Genomic DNA, 17564 nt, shown 5'->3' with positions numbered 1-17564 from the left:
ACTTTTTTATCAGTAGTGTATAGGGGACCCATTTCTTCTCCACTTCTTATGAGCACCAGTTCTTGTTTGTGTTTTTTATTAAAACTATCCTAGTGGGTATGAAGTAGTATCTCATTATAGTTTTAATTGGCAATTCGCTGGTGGCTAATGACACTGAGCATCTTTCCATGTGCTTATTAGTCATTTGTATGTGTTCTTTGGCGATAGATCTATTCAGATCTTTTACCTATTTTTAAAAAAAGATTTTATATATTTATTTCTCAGAGAGAGAGAGAACAAGCGGGTGGGGGGTGGCAGGCAGAGGGAGAAGCAGAATCCCCACTGAGCAGAGAGCCCAGTGCGGGACTCAATCCCAGGACTCCGGGATCATGACCTGAGCTGAAGGCAGATGCTTAACCAACTGAGCTGCCTGGGCATTCATTCTGTCTTTTGTCAAAATTTTGATTTTTTTTTCTTATCATAGAGATCTCAGAGTTATTTATATTTTTTGGAAAGAGGTCCTTTATCAGAAATATTATTTGCAAATATGTTCTCCCAGTAGGTTGCTCCTTATTTTTTCCTCAGTGATTTCTTGAAAAATGTCAACTATTTTTATTGTCATAAAGTATAATATATTGATTTTTTGACACTTGTGTCCTTGGTGTCATATCTTAGAACTCTGCCAGACCCAAGGTCATAAAGACTTTTTCTTATCATTTCATCTGAAAGTTCTAAAGTTTTAACTCACACATTTAAATCTATGACCTGTTTCAAGTTAATTTTTGTAGGTGGTGTGAGGCAAGGTTTCTAAAATCTTCTTTTTGATATGGATATTCAATTGTTGCATTCCTTCTATTAAAAAAAAAGATTTAAACAGCACTACTTTAAGCATATTTGATAAATTTCTATTAACTATTAGTTGTAGAACAAAAATTTTAAGTGCAATCATTAGGTATTGCTTTTGTGTGACTCACATTAGAAGTGGGCACTTTTTAAAAAAAAATGGGCACCGTTTGTTTCCTGGGTTGTAGACCTGTTCTACAAAATAAATAAACAAATAGATAGCCATGCCCACCAAAGGAGTGACACCTTCTTTGGGTCACCTTCTCTACCATCAGTGCTACTTCCCACTCTAGGCAAAGCACTAAATTTTGTAACTCTGTGGTCCATAAGAAACTCACTTGCTCTTCAACACTTTCCAAAGTCTGTCTAACTTCCTTCAGGAGAGGATTAAAGCAATAAGGCCTCCGCTGGCAAGGGCTCTGCACCTGTTGTTGTGGGTTTCTTAGGTCTGTAATCCCTCTGGAGCCCTGCACCCAGCCATGTGAGTGAGAATAATAATGGGCTATGGAATTCTTCAGTTATAATGGACAATGAAACTGCAGAAGAGTCCTAGAAAGGAGATTCTTAGAGTCCATCGTCATATCCCACGAGAACATTCACATTGTTCTCATATAGCACCTAGAAGGTATGTTGCTATATAGCAACATACAGGCAGCGGTATGTTGTGGATTTTATCTCCATTGGTCACCAAGGAAAGCTCCGACAGAAGCAGCTTCTGCTCAGTGGGTTTGCCACTTTCACTCGGGTCTCCTGACTGCCCCCGGTGGCTAACTGTGGAATCACAGCACTTTAAGAGACCATTCCAGAAGGTTCTTTGATAGGAGAGAGGATATCCAGTCCTTTGTTTTTGGGTTTACTGTAGGCAGATCACAACAGCCATGGTGCTTTTCTAACCAAGGCAAAGGTAAGAAGAGTTCGGGAGCCAGGAGCCCATATCTGTTCTGTATATACGTGTGGAAATCAGTGCTACCACTCATGTGTGTGGTCTAGCACAAGTTCTGAACAGGAAGAGTAAAAGAAAGGCTAAGAAAAGGTTACTGACTTTTATGTTGGGCATCCAAAAGAGGACCTCTGTTTTTGCATTCTTCATAATATGCCCTGAGAATGTCGATTCCTCAAAGCAAGCTTGGTCATGCAGCTGCATGGTTTCCACTGACCCAGTTCTTGAGAGCAGTTGGTCCTTTTCTTCAACAGGCTCGAGAACTCAATACCAGGGAAACCTCATTGGGGAGAACAGGTGAATTATATACCGTTGTGTTGTAAAAGCAAGGCTGTGTCATATGTAATAACTATTTGATTTTTGCCACACCTTCATCATCTTCATTCCTTTGTCTGTCCTCAGAGATCGTGAAAGACATCCATGAGCACCACCCCTATATACCCCTCACCCCACTCCTGACACATCCACCTTCACTCACTGTTATGTCAGGCTTTCCAATTCTTCATTGTACCTACTACAGGCCACACCATCTTTATGTGTTCGTGTGCTTGCACATTGCCTGCCAGCCCCACTCATGGAATTGGTTGTAAGCTCCATGATGGTCTCCGTGAGGGTTTCCTGTCTCATTTGTCACCGTGTCTCTAATTCCTGACTGTATACTGGCCCTGGATGTGAGGCTCAACAATATTGTGAAATGAATAAATAAAACACTTCAAATTCAATAACTCTCTATAAAACTCTCTTCTGTGTGTGTGAAATAAATTTTACTAATGTCAAACCACTATCTCTGCTACTGTTGTTCTTTTGAAAGGGGAAGCCTGATGTTCTCTGGTCACAAGACAACTCAGTTCTTGGCCTGGGCCAGCAGCTCCTGTAGAGGCCTGCTGATTCTGGAGTTCTTAGTTATTTAGTGGGAAATGAAAAGCAGAACCTTTTCTGCTTTAGCCTTTTGAAAATTCTGAATAGAAGAAATTTCAATGAATAGGGTTTTTCTTTCTGTTCTTTAACAAAATCTTAAAGATCTGTTGTCAATAGTTAGCATGATGTATAGATTAACTTATACACGAGGTCCTATGATTCTAAATGACCACTTCAACTCATTCAGCACATCTAAGAGTTTTTCTTTCTCCTTCAGACCCAGCGAACTCAGCCCCATCCATACTGGATGGGTTTGATCATCGCAAAGCCATGGCAGGGCAGCGTGTGGAGTTGCCTTGCAAAGCGCTTGGGCATCCTGAGCCAGATTATCGCTGGCTGAAGGACAACATGCCTCTGGAACTTTCTGGAAGGTTCCAGAAGACTGTGACGGGGCTGCTCATTGAGAACACTCGTCCTTCAGACTCAGGCAGCTATGTGTGTGAAGTTTCCAACAGATACGGCACTGCTAAGGTGATAGGCCGCCTGTACGTGAAACGTAAGTTGGATGGTAGCTTGGAATGGTGATGCTGACCACCTTTGATGGAGCTCTTATTACAAGATAACTTTCAGACTCTCACTAAAGCCTTCCATTAATCCTCACAACAGTCCTGTTGAGACCAGTATTACCCCATTTTGCAGATGAGGAAATGAATGCTCAGACAGATTGCTCAAGATTACACAGCTGGGGAGGTTGGGACTTAGGATTCGAATTCAGGTCTGTCTGAATGTGCAAGATTTCCATTAGGCCACAGGAGATGCCTCTGAGATCACATTACCTAACTGTCGAATTAATAATGCCCACCTTGTCTGAACACTGACAGAAAAGGGGCGGACTTGTGATGTCAATACAAGCAATAGTAGTCAGATCACAGTGTGTGACCTTGGCTGGTTTTCAGAGGCTATTTGATGTTCCTGAATGGGGCTATTATCAGAAGAAATATAGGGCTCTAAATGATAAAAATGTTAGACTTCGACTCACTATTGCATATCATTTAGTTCAAATATGGTGGATATGTTTCATATATGTATAGTGACTATCTTGAATAATGTGTTGAGAAGGATGCTGAAGCCAGCCTCAGGGGAAGGAGGGGTATGACTGCAACGGGGAGCACTTTAGTCTGACACTCTCAGTTTTATCCAAGAGTACATGGCCACAGTTGATGGGCAGAACTTTGGCCAAAATAGGTGGCTCTTAGATGTGAATGGAATGTTCTTTTCATTATATATAATATTACATATCACATAAAATAAGATATATATATATATATTTAATTTGATGAACTGTTTCAACAAGCTAAATCATAAGAGTTGACAATGAAAGAGGAAGTGGTCTGTTATCCTGGCCTTTTGCCAAACCCATGCTTGTTTATGGAACTATCTTTTCAATGTCACCCTGAGCATGGACCATTCTAAACCAACAGAAGTTGTTAGCGTAGACATCCCAGAGACTGCCTGGGACCAGCTACCTAGGACGGGTGTTGCAAATATCACATAAACATGCTTAGGCTGGGATTAGAGAGAAATGGAAATAAGATATGCACAACTCTATTTCTGTAGTTGAAGAAACTTCTAGACGCAATGATTCAGCACTAACAGCAGGTAAGAAGTATCCTCCCAAGCTCAGAATCTCCTCTATGTTAAAATACCTTTCATGGTGCCCCATTTCCTGCTGAATAAATTTATATTTAAGGATAGTATCAAACCATCCCAAGTATGCCTGTCTGGTCCTATTGCCCATAGTTTCACTTCAAAGAAATCTACTCCTATTAAATCTAACTTTTTCCTATTCTCTGTACAAACCCATTCCTATCCTGAACATTGCTCCCTCCACATGGAAGATGCCTTTTAAAGACTTGAAGGTCTCAAATATCCCATCTCTCAAAGCCCAGTGTGGTGCCCTTCCCAGGGACATCCCCACCCCCCGCATCTGATGCTCAGCTCTCAGGGTTTAGTTTACTGCTTTCTCTATAAAGGCATTTAATCACTGTCTACATTTTAAAACTTACCTGTGGAAAGATCTTAATTCTGGCTGTGTTTATTTTCACTACTATGCTTCTTTGCCACATCAGACAAGCCTCAAATGCCTCTTGAATGTTTCCCACCTCTCTTTGACTTCATTTTTGTCTTTCTGTCTCTAGACAGAAAACATTCTCTTGGGTTCCAAATCCAACACCCTCTCCTCTTCCATCTCTTTGCCCTCACGCTCTCTTCATTCACATGGCTCCAGAGCCCTCCCCTTTGAGAATAACTCTGGATCTGCATGCTTTGCCTCGGCTTCCTTCTTGAGTGTCAGATGAGTGTATCTCTCAATTTTAGATCAGATGTTTCGCAGGCACTTCAAAACAACAAGACCACAAACCAAACCAAACTCTCCGCCATCTCTACCTTGCCAATGACTCTTCTTATTCAAAATGTCTCACCCCCTGACCCCTCCCCCCAAATGCAGACTTTAAATCTTGGATTCTCTATAGCCTTTCCTTTCTGAGTCCAAGTCCTGCCAAGTCTTAGAGACTGCAACTCAAAGTTTCTCAGCCGCACTCCCCAACCCCATCTGTCCCAGACTGAGTCTTAATTGTACCTCAGCTAGAAATTGCCATGCCCCCTTACGGACCAAGTACCCATCCCTAATTTGTCTAACACAGTATGATCAGTCAATTCTCCTAAAAATGTGTTTGACCGTATACTCACTTGCTAAAAATACTTGAATGCTTCCTTTAGTCTCCTCTGAATTAATTCCAAAATCTTCAGGGCTTTTGTAATCTTGTTCCAGGTTGCCTTTGTCATTTTTCTCCCACAATTTTCCACAGAGAGGCTGTTTCATCCACAGTGAGCAGACACAGTCTTCCTGTACCACCTAGTACACAAAATGCCCCTTCATTGCATCTGGGCTTCGGTCTATCCATCCTTGACATCTAAGGACTTTCTTGATCTCTTTCCACATATTAGATATCTCTGATGGATCCTATATCACTGCTTGGCTACTGTGTCTACTCTTATATTTGTCTCCTCCATGAAAAGATTGAACTTGAAACCAGAGAGTCCTGGTGTGGTAACACAAGATGTCAGGAATAATTGTGGTAAAAAAATGGTTGTTGCCATTTACCTATTGAGTGGATTTGGTGAAGTTAATTAAGCTCTCTGAAACAGCCACTTCCTCTTCTGTAAAATGGATATGACAAGATAAAATATGCAAGACTTAAATAATGTACAAAAGACATTAGTAATTATTTGGCATACGACAGTCATACCATAAAAGTCATCTTTGTCTTACTTGCAAGTTTAACGCTGTTTTTGGCTTATAATAAGTGCTCAATAAATGAACTTGTTACATCCAATTGGGTTTGCTGAACGAAAATGTGGAACCTCAAATGGGAAATTTCCATCCCTGTCCAAACCAGTTAGCCTCACTTTAAAGAAAAACCCTGTTTTCATGGGTTTTAAAGAAAAACCCTGTTTCATGGAAACATGAAAAAACCATGTTCATGGGTTTTTCTTTCTTTAAAGAAAATCCCTGTTTCATGGGAATTCTAATATCCACCTGCTTTCGTACTGCTGTGTATGACCGGCCCTGGTTAAACCACATGGGGGTGGGTGAGCAGTGAGCGAGTGTGGCAATGTGAGAGAATGTCTCAGAGAAACCCATCTGTGCTGCTATATTGGGACAAGGCAATGGGATTTAAATATTCAAATACCTCTTTCCTTACCAGTAACCAGCACATGGTGTTTCTTATTGTCAGTGGGTTAATCCTCACACTTACTCATTGGGAAAGCAAGGTGACCGTTGCCAGTCTATTTGCTACATAGAGAAGGAAAGGCAAACAATGAAGAGGGTGCTCCCGAACAAAATGGCGTGCTATGACATAATGCTAAACATGAGAACTGTAGAGAGTATGCTTACCGTGATGCATGTGCCTTGTCAAAAGCTTAGCATGTTGTTGAAATGATGTCTACATATGTGATTTTTTTTTTTTACCTTCTTTTTCTTTCTCTTACCAAAATTTCCAGAGCCACTGAAAGCTACCATCAGCCCCAGGAAAGTTAAAAGCAGCGTGGGTAGCCAGGTTTCCTTGTCCTGCAGCGTGACAGGCAGTGAGGACCAGGAACTCTCCTGGTACCGAAATGGTGAAATCCTCAACCCTGGAAAAAATGTGAGGATCACAGGGATCAACCACGAAAACCTTATAATGGATCACATGGTCAAAAGTGACGGGGGCGCGTACCAGTGCTTTGTGCGCAAGGATAAGCTGTCCGCTCAAGACTTTGTGCAGGTGGTCCTTGAAGGTCAGTGGGCCTCATTACAGGGTTCGGCCACACCAGAATGCAAACCCAGAGCACTCAGAGAGAAGAACACAGAAGCAGTACTGCTAAGTCCTAGGGCTAAGATTTCTCTCTGTCTGGCTAGCTAATAACTCTGCCCTAATGCTTCAGGAGAAATCAGGCTAATGAAAGAGCCAGTACTGGTAAAGTTGTAAGTGGTAGACATAACAAAAGTAACTTCACATTAAGTTAAGTAATGGAGATTTGCCCATTCGTGTGTTTAGTTACCTGTCAAGATACAGACCGCAAAAACTTACAACTTTGAGTTTGGTTGACATGCATTACCATAGACTGGAGTTGCTCAGTGATGCTTTGTTTGAAGGGCCACTTTATATGCTGTGGGGGGGTTGGCAGCATCTCTGGCCTCTGCCCATTAGATGCTAGTAGTGCTCCCTCAGAGTTGTGACAACCAAAAATACCTCCAGACATTGCCAAGTGTCCTGGGGGTGGTGGGTGGGGAGTGGGGTAGGGAGAGGATAGCCCCCAGTTGAGAAATACAATTTGGCAGAAAAAATGTAGGGCAAAATTTCAGCACCGTCCTTGGTGGAAAGGAAAAAGTGGCACCTGATGTGTATAGTTGTCCCCAGTTGGGTCCAGATATTCACAAATTTAGATTAACAAAATTCATGAGGAAGGACCTCGGGTTGTTAAAATAGGTCCTAGGAATGCCATTTTCTTTTCTTAATGGCCTGCTTACATATGCAGGCTGATCAATCAGCCAGGGAACAAAAGCTATCAAGGTAACATTCAAGGGAGACATACATTTATCACCAGATAATTGAACTGACTTTTACCTGTATGTGTGTGCATCTTGTTGGAAATTATGTCTTTACGTACAATTGAATATTCATTTGGTGTACATTGATTAAAGTAATTACATGACTTTCATATAGCCTCAAGAGAGAAAAAAATATTTATGTATGAATATAAGTTTAAATGTCTTGATGCTCTTCAAGGATATTTCTATTATTTTTTTAACCTTAACTAATTTTAAGAAGAAGCAGGCTTAGCAATGAGATTACTATTTTGATTCAAGCATTTCCTTGCAGACAGTTTCTTAAAGCAGAGGTGAAATTAGCTGAAGGCATGGAACCCATATTAAATGCCTGACACTGCGATCCCCATAATAATTAAGGGCAGAGAGTGATCCATTCGTACAGAGCTGGTTTGCTGCTGCTGATGCGCTGTGGTCCTTACACATCACTATTTTTAGATTCTTTGCAGAAAAAGGAGAGAATACCTGTCTAGGCCTAGTTACCGTGGCAACTATCTTGTGTGACTAAGGAAACCTAAAGAGCATATTGATAATCCATAATGATGTCAAAAGATTTCAGGTTACCAGAGAATGACAGCAAGAAAGATTTCAAAGACACTCGGGTCTCACTGGGAAAATAATGTCTGCTTTCATCACCAAAAAAGCCCGTCACTTGAATGAAAAAAGGGGGCAGAGGACCATACTGAGCATACTCCCAGATTTATTTACCGCATGTCAGTTTCCATTCAGGACAAGAAGCTTCACTTTTTTTTTTTTTTCCTCATCTGAGAGATGACAGGGCTAATGTAGCAAAAGAGAGCAGAAGTGTAATTATAAATACGTATCTAGAATTTGCCTTAAGATGGTGTCTATCTAGCATCCTTGGATAAAGCCTCCTATTATTCCCATTGAAATAGCTTTAGATTAGTGTAAATTTTAAAAACTCACAATACCATGAGCTAAGAATGGCCAATGATATAATGCAGAATCTGGGAATATTTTCTATGAAGCCAAAGAAACTGGAATTGAAGTCTAAGGAAAATGAAATCTAATAATTTTAGGTTCAAGATCAAACCACAGTAACTGGAAAATGGAATCACAGAAAAGTATAAGAACAGGTCCTGTTTTAGGAAATGATAGAATAGCATGTTATCTGACTAAATGCAAGCACGTAAAAATTATGAACTTGAGGAAAAACAAAACTTGGGAGAGACACCCAAAAGCAGGAAGAAAAGATTGGACCCTTGAAAGAAGAGGAAAGGATTAGGTGATATCTGCCCTGATACCACTTTTCCCTTGAGGACATTCCCCAGTCTTTGTGAGATAAGGAAGCGAGGTACTAGAATACTAGAAGAAAGGCAGATAGCTATAGTCTTATGGGATTTAGGTACAAAAGGTCAGAAGTCTGCACTGTCAAATCACCTGCAGATGAGGGAAGTGAGTTGAAATTCCAGGAAGGAAGGTGGTCCTAAATCCCAAACAGTGGGGAGTGCTAAAATCTAAAAATAAAATTCCTTGACAAACTTAGTTAAAATCTGAACTGGAAAACGTGGAGAAGAATCCAGTAAAAATAAAAAATTAAAAAAAAAAATAAAAACAACTTAACATACAAAAAAAAAAAAAAAAGGCCACTGTTAGCAGGGGTCAAAAGACAAAGAAGGCAATAGAAAAAAATAGACCTTGAGAGAACCCTGATGAATGAGCAAAGGCTTAAAAGTTTTTATTTAAAATAAAATAAGATTTGAGCAGCTATTTCACAGAAGGAGAGACACCAATGGCCAATAATCACATAAAGACAACATTACTTCCATGATATCCCTGCCAAAAATGTATAATCTGCATCTAATTATGCAGAAATAGGAAAAAACCCAGTTTGAGCACCCGGCTATGGAATAAGTCTTCAAAAATGTCAAAGTCAAGAAATGCAAAAGAATGATCCAGATTGAAGGAGACTAGAGAAGCATGACAAATAGATGGGGTGTATGGTACAGGTTGGGCTGGGGGAAATCGCTGAGAAGGCCATGGTCAGTCAGCTGGCAGACTGTCAATACGAACACAGTACGCGGTCCTACTGTCCCAAAGTCACATTTCTTAGTTTTGCTGACTGCTGTGGTGATGGTCGAGTACCTGTTGTACAGAGAGTTCACTACTTTATGACTACACGGATTTGTAGCTCGAGAACAGGCAAACTAACCCAGGGTGGAAGAAATCAGGACAGTGACTGCCTCTGTCTGATGAGAGGGGGTTGATTGAAAGGAGCCCTAGGAATGTTCTGGGGTGATGAAATGCTTTACATCGTGCTCATGTGAGTGGTTACACAGTCTAATTATTTAACAAACTCATTCTTACACTTAAGGCTTGTACAATCCACAGTATGTAAACTTCATCTACAGAGAAAAAAGTAATAACTGAAGAAAACTTTACTAAATAGATGAAAAATAGATAAAAAATAAAGATAAAGATAACAATAAAAAAGGTAAAAATAGATCAAAGAAGACGAGTTTTTAGTGTATGTTGTAACAATCAGTGCAGAGAAGTTTACAGCTTAGCACATCCTGAAAGAAATGTGAATTTTAAGATTAAATGAAATAATATTCCTAAGCATCAATGACTGATTATGTACAAAGAATAACAATCACAGCAGCATCTAACTTCTCCATGAATTAAGGCGGAACATGCTGAAGCAGTGTTTACAGTGTTCTAAGGGCAAAGGCACAGGTTCTTCACTTCCATATTATGAAGTCCTTGTTTTCATCTTTTGTACTAAAGCAAGACGCTTACAGTCCAAGAACACTGAAATACTCCACTTACCATGAGGGAAAACAAACAAACAAAAAGCATAGTTGGGAGCCTTCTCCAGTCACCCAGAAATTGGAATGGAGTTGACATTCAGGAATTTGCAAGAGGAAAGATGGTAGAGGGCTCAGCACAGCACCCCATCAGGAGAACCCTACATACCGGGCCTCACTGGCCACAGAACTAGGCTTCCAAGTTTCCAGGGGGGCTGGGGAGGAGAAACCCTTCAGACTCCTTGGGAGTGTTAACAGTTACCTTTCTGGGATGGCACTGCGAGGAGGCTTCAGATGTGTTCCTTCATTTGTTTGGCTTTCCAATTTGTCAGTGATGCATTTGTGATTACTACCATACAGTGTGAGGGAGATGGTTCATATATACGATAGAACAGCAATGGAGTATGAAAATTTTACCTTTGTTGAAAATATTGAAAATTCCTACGGAAAATTCCCTAAGACTAGAACTTACTTTGCCTGGGATAGTCTGAGACTGTGCCTGTCCTCCTGGCATAATTACTCCTCCTCTCTGTTTCATTCTCAGAAGTGTCCCAGGTTGGGTGACCAATTGTATAGCCATCAACTTAAGACACTTACAGAGATATTTAATACACACTGGAAGGCTCAAAGTCTATTTGGCTTTTACCCACCCTCAGAGCTTTCATAGACTTTTACATGAACTTAACATTTATCATTAAAACTATAAAGGATGATTTCTTTTTTTATTTAAATTCAATTAGCCAACATATAGTACATCCTTAGTTTCAGATGTAGAGTTCAATAATTAAAGGATGATTTCTTACAAGAAAATGAATGAGGTGAGATAATCAGTCCCTCAGTCTTTCCTTTATCCCCTGGTGAGCAAGCCCTAATTATCAAAGAAGTGGAAAGTTAACATGACCATTTAGAGGGGTGAATTTCCTCTGTGGTTAAAACTTCCATTGGGGATGTAACAGTTCTGGATTGTAGACTTGTTGGGAGCTGACGCTGTATAACATGGGCGTCTGGATTGCATAATTGTTCTTCTTATGACAACCAGGAAATATATAAGTAATTAAAGCTTGCTAATACTGTATTTGCCCATTTTGAAAATGTAATCTTGTTCTGCTTGGAATTTAGCTGTATCTCTAAAGCCAGACTTGTTTTTTGTAGTGTTTAATAAGCACTTACACCCACCTCCCAATTGTTAAACAAATAGACTTGGAAGTTGTTTAATTATTTGTATGTGCCACTTCCTTCCATAATTTGTCTTCCCGCAGATGGCACTCCCAAAATTATTTCTGCCTTTAGTGAAAAAGTGGTGAGCCCAGCAGAACCAGTGTCCCTCATGTGCAACGTCAAGGGCACACCCTTGCCCACCATCACGTGGACCTTGGATGATGACCCAATCCTCAAGGGGGGCAGTCACCGCATCAGCCAGATGATCACGTCGGAGGGAAACGTGGTCAGCTACCTGAACATCTCCAGCTCTCAGGTCCGGGACGGGGGAGTATACCGCTGCACTGCCAACAACTCGGCGGGAGTCGTCCTGTACCAGGCTCGAATAAACGTAAGAGGTGCTTGTCAAATCAGCTCCTCAAAAAAACACACATAACTCATTGTAGTGGAGAAGAAGGTTTTTGCATGCACCGAGCTGAGTCTTGGAATGCCAAAACAGATCAACTGTTGCTTCCCATTTCCTACCCTTTCCTTCTGACTCCAGTATGGCCCTGATTGGGTTAATGTGGGGGGAAAAAATGGCATTTTGGTTTCTTTAGTCAGCTTGCTCTCTTGGTTCCTCTCAGATATGTCCACTTAATCTTTCCTTTCCTGGTTTATGCTCTGCATGCTCTTTCCTTTCTGCTCTCCTTCTGTTCTACTACAGTCACAGTAAACCTTCGTGTACATGGTATTTTAACTGACATTCATAGTGCGACATGACATAACCTCCATCTTCATAACCTACTTACAGAGACAGTTTAAAAATTGAATTGTTACCCATGTTTTCACAAAAACAGCATGACGCTTCAGTGCAGACTAGTTACTTTTTTGATTAAATCACCTCTTATCTTGTAATTCAAAATGTTTTAACAGAAGTAGTTGATAATGTGCGTTTTTAACACTTCATTCAATTGAAAGTAGTGAAACTAGAAGGAAATAAAGAACTTCTTAGTAGAAAAATCTAAACACAGAAAAAATTGTTTAATTGAAAAAGATGTTTTCCATGAAAATAATCTACATTTTTTTTTTCCCCTCAAGGAAAAGTGTACTCATTTCCACACATGAGATGTACCCTTAAAGTATTTTCAAGAGTATCTTTGTGTCTCTCTAGGGCCTGCAAGCATTCGACCAATGAAAAATATCACAGCAATAGCAGGGCGGGACACATACATCCACTGCCGTGTGATTGGCTATCCCTATTACTCCATCAAATGGTACAAGAACTCCAATCTGCTTCCTTTCAACCATCGCCAAGTGGCATTTGAGAACAATGGCACTCTGAAACTCTCGGACGTGCAAAAGGAAGTGGATGAGGGAGAGTACACATGCAACGTGCTGGTTCAACCGCAGCTCTCCACCAGCCAGAGTGTCCATGTGACCGTCAAAGGTAAGGTTGCGCTTACCGTCACCACACAGCCTGTCATGACCGTGCTTTTCCACCAGAACCGTGCTCAGGGGCGGGGGGTCCTTAGAGGATGCATATTTCCAGTAGGACAGTTACAAAGACAGGGATGATAGGGTCCCTCAGAGGTGCTGACCTCTTTATTCCTGCATCTGGACAAGACCTGTAGTTGGTGTAATTTTTTCTTTTCAAGTGGATTTTTGGGTTGGTTTTCCAGAGGTTATGTGTTGTCGGTATTACCATAAAAAAATAGACATCACTGGCGTTGTTATCTAGTGTCTGACAGATCATTTTAAAGCACGTACAGCTGTTCCTCCACTTACCATGGGATTATGCGCCAATACAGCCATGGTAAGTTAAGATGGTAGTAAGTCAAAAATGTGTTTAATACATCTCACCTACCAAACACCGTAGCTTAGTCTAGCCAACCTGAAACATGCTCAGAATCCTTCCATAAGTCTACAGCTGGGCAAAACCATCCAGAGCAAATCTGACTTTAGAATAAAGTGTTGAATATCATGTAATTTATTGAATACCATTCTGAAAGTGAAGAACAGAAAAGTTGTCTGCATGAAGAATGGTAGTCAGTATCGGAGGTTTACCCTCCTGACCAAAGGCTGACTGGGGGCTGTGGTCCGCTGCTGCCGCCCAGCATCACAAGAGAATATCTCCTGCATGTCACTAGCTCTGCAGATTCAAATTCAAAAGCACAGTTTCTACAGAATACACATATCACCATCATTAAGTGGAAAAATTGGAAGTTGAACCATCCTAAGTTGGGAACCATCTGAATCTTTCTTTTCCTAAAAACTCCTAAAAGAAAGTTCTTTCAGAATCCAACCGGAAGAGGTTTTCTAATGGATAAGGGCTACAGACAAACTTCTCATCTTGAGTAGTTGAGATGGTCAGAGCAATAATATAGGAATTACGTGATTAAAGGGACCCACCGAAAAATTCCTCGACTTTTAAATGATTCTTTACATCACAGAATCTAACCATCAGATGAATTTGGGTGTCATGCAACTCAATCTCAGTCTTCTTATCGGTAAAGACCACGAAAATGACAAGACCCATCCCAGGACACACAGCCCTGTAGGGGCAGACCCTTAAGGGAAGCTGTTTCTTCTATCCCCTAAATTAGTTTCTTCAGCTGAATTTAAAAAGAAAATTTTCAATTCTGGAAATAATCCACATGATGCAGGTCATGAAAATAACTCTAAAACGCTACGAAACAATAGCCTTCTGCCTGCTAAGCTATCTGTCTGAGTTATTCCTACATACCGATAATTTTTTTCTAATGTTATAGGTACAGAGTTACATAGGATTTCCTTGGTCATCCCCAACCTTTTTTCTCCCTGCAAACCTCCTCAGTTTACCTCTTCATGATACATATAAACACAGACACACACATGCACACGTGTGTACATACAATCTATGTAATATTTTATGTATTCTATGTTATATGTATAATATAATAGATATATTGCACATAAATAATTTTGAATATTTTATTTATTTTTTTAAAGATTTTATTTATTTATTTCACAGACAGAGATCACAAGTAGGCAGAGAGGCAGGCAGAGAGAGAGGAAGGGAAGTAGGCTCCCTGCTGAGCAGAGAGCCTGACACAGGGCTCGATCCCAGGACCGTAAGATCACGACTGGAGCCGAAGGCAGAGGCTTTAACCCACTGAGCCACTCAGGTGCCCCAATAATTTTGAATCTTTTAAAAAGAGCCAGATATCTTCAGAATTTTCTCAAGTCATTAGAATTTCTTGGTAAACCAGACTATGATAGCTACATAAAAGTTCATTTTTGGTTGTATTTATTTCTTTACCATTTATGAAACATCTGCTCGATGCTAGGTTTTACTCTAGGCATTGAGGAAAGCAGGGATGAAAGATAGACAAGCTTCGTCCCCTGTGGCACTCCCCTTCCAATCAAGAGAGATGAACAGTAAGCAAACAGAACAAGTGAATGAACCAGAAAACACTTTATAATACTCAATACAATGTGGAGGAATAAAACATGGTGGTATCTTAAAGATTAGCTGCCCTGGAGAATTAGGAGCTGTATCGATAAGTGTTTGGCACTTTAGTGTCTTAAAATTCATCAGTCTATCATGCCCTTCGAACGAATGTCTTACCCACACCTTGTTTTATAACATGATAAATTGATCATTTGGAAATTACTGGTTTGCTGAGTTACATGGATCTTTGAAATATCAACAAATTTGTTGAATTAAAATCAAATTCTCATCAGAAAAGTCTTTAAGTATTGGGAAGCTAGAGGCTCATAGCAACAGGGACAAGTTTTACAAAATTCTACGTTTTTGCTTAAAAGTTTGAATTTCATTATTTGCAGAAAATGCAGTCAGTTGTGATCATAGGAGAGGCAGGCTATATCTTGTAGGGTTTTTTGTTTTGTTTTGTTTCCCTCTAGGACGGTGTCTGCCAGTTGCACAAGCCTGAATAACTATAGCTTTTAGGTAGCCATTCTTGGAGGAAACAATAGAATTCCATGAAAAGAGTGCTTAGTGGAGCTTGTAATTTAAATAAGTCACAAGTGCTTTCCTTCAAGACAACCGTCCTGTGCAGCAGGCAGACGATGCTTTGTGCCTTCTTCCATTTCGTGACACAGAGCAGAGAACACTGAAAATGACACCCACTCAAGGTTTAAGTTTTATTTAAAATTATTTTTATGGATTCATCCGTGAAACCAGTTTCAAAAGCAATTAGAATTGGGTGGTGGTAAACAACAGAAGGACGACTCCTACATTTTGGTGGCACTGTCATGATTTGGGCTAAGGCCCCCGTGGTCTTACCCACTGTCACTTCTGTGTATCCATGCAGAGCTCAAGCCAATGAGAAAACTAAGTAATTTCTTAGTGTTAAAATAATAATGGTTATCTTTTTGCAAACCCCTAAACATGTTCTCAGGGGTTCCTCGGGGTCTTCAGACTACATTTAAAAAATATCTACTCCAGTGCTATTTCACTTATTTCTAATATTTAACTGTTTTGGATGATGTGTCAAATGAGCTTCTCCGCACACTGACCTTTATCTCCTTGTATGATGATATCTTTCAGGAAAAGTTGCCAGAAGTGTGACCGTTGGATAAATGGATACAGATATTTTAATACCAATTTTTAGGAGACATAAATTCAAACAAAGACCATCTGAATTACTCACTTTTCTTCTTAAAATTTTCTAGACTAGCCTAAATCAATGTATTAACTTGATTCTTTTAACCTCCAGTGAAAGAAACCAACTCCAACTAGCTTACACCCCAAAAGAGAATTTATTGGCTTTTATCACCAAAGTTTCCATCATTTTAGGAAACAAATGAATCAAATGGTTTTGTTTTCAGGAATTTCTTTTCTTGGGCACCTGGGTGGCTCAGTCAATTAAGTGTCTGCCTTTGGCTCCGGTCATGATCCTGGGATCTTAGGATCAAGCCCTGCATCTGGCTCCCTGCTAAGTGGGGAACCTGCTCTCCCTCTCCCTCTGCTTGCCACTCTCCCTGCTTGTGCTGTCTGTCAAATAAATAAATAAAATCTTTTTAAAAAAGGAATTTATTTTCTTCTAGGTATATAATATATAGAATAATCATTTTCAGGTCCTTGGCAAGGATTGTCAAACAAAAGGAAAATAATGTTTTGCACAGTGTTTCATTACAATTGCCTGGCAGGAAATGGCTGGCGGTGGGCAAGGCACTTGTAGGGATTTGGGATTTGCAGTGCTTAACAGGGCCGTCAGGGAAGGCTTCTTTGAGAAGCTGACATTTGATCAAGGACATAGAAGAGGGCAAGAGAGCCAAGCATGTATCTAAGGGAAAGAACATTCTAGACAAAGGGAACATAAAGAGGCAGACTTGGCCACCTGGAGGGCCAGCACAGAGGCTGTGTGGCTGGAACAGAGTGAACACAGGGTAAATTAAGAAGGGTGGGGTCAGAATTAGCAGGACCCTTTCATGTAGGACCCAGTACAGCAGGGATGAACTCTAAGGGGTTGAGTTTTTCCTGAGTGAGATGAAGGGGTTGATCAGATGATTTTAAACAGAGATGTCACAGGGCCTGACTAGATTGCAAAAGGATACGTCTGACTCTTGTGCTGAGACAAGGGACAAGCAGGCCCCTTGCTAGAAAGCTCATGCAGGGGAGAGGTCGGGGTTTAGGCCAAGGAGAGTGCAATGAGGGGGTGAGGAGCAGACAATTTCTACTCAGTGGGACTGCCTGACGGATTGGATGTGGGTGAAAGAGGGTAAAATTTCAGCCTGAGCAATGGAAAGAAGAGCTCGCCCATTAGCTGAGTCAGCAGAAGATGCAAGGAAGCCATTTAAGGGAAGAAATCGGGAGTCTACTCTTTGATGTATTGAGGTCGAACTATTAAATGGGTCCACTAAGTAGGCAGTTGGATAGACA

At 40.5% G+C, this 17564-nt stretch overlaps 1 protein-coding gene across 2 annotated transcripts in view; it reads left to right on the top strand.

Annotated features, from left to right (window-relative positions):
- DSCAM (DS cell adhesion molecule) overlaps positions 1-17564 on the top strand; it is a 766451-nt gene that overhangs the window by 456051 nt on the left and 292836 nt on the right. For both annotated transcript variants that reach the window (XM_032355377.1, XM_032355385.1), the window contains 4 exons: positions 2898-3176; positions 6686-6961; positions 11800-12096; positions 12852-13127. In XM_032355377.1, coding sequence (XP_032211268.1) covers positions 2898-3176; positions 6686-6961; positions 11800-12096; positions 12852-13127 — 1128 coding nt within the window. The remainder of the gene's footprint in view (positions 1-2897; positions 3177-6685; positions 6962-11799; positions 12097-12851; positions 13128-17564) is intronic.

Source organism: Mustela erminea, chromosome 1, assembly GCF_009829155.1.
Source record: "Mustela erminea isolate mMusErm1 chromosome 1, mMusErm1.Pri, whole genome shotgun sequence".
NCBI lineage: Eukaryota > Metazoa > Chordata > Mammalia > Carnivora > Mustelidae > Mustela > Mustela erminea.
This window is presented reverse-complemented; position numbering and strand designations above follow the sequence as displayed.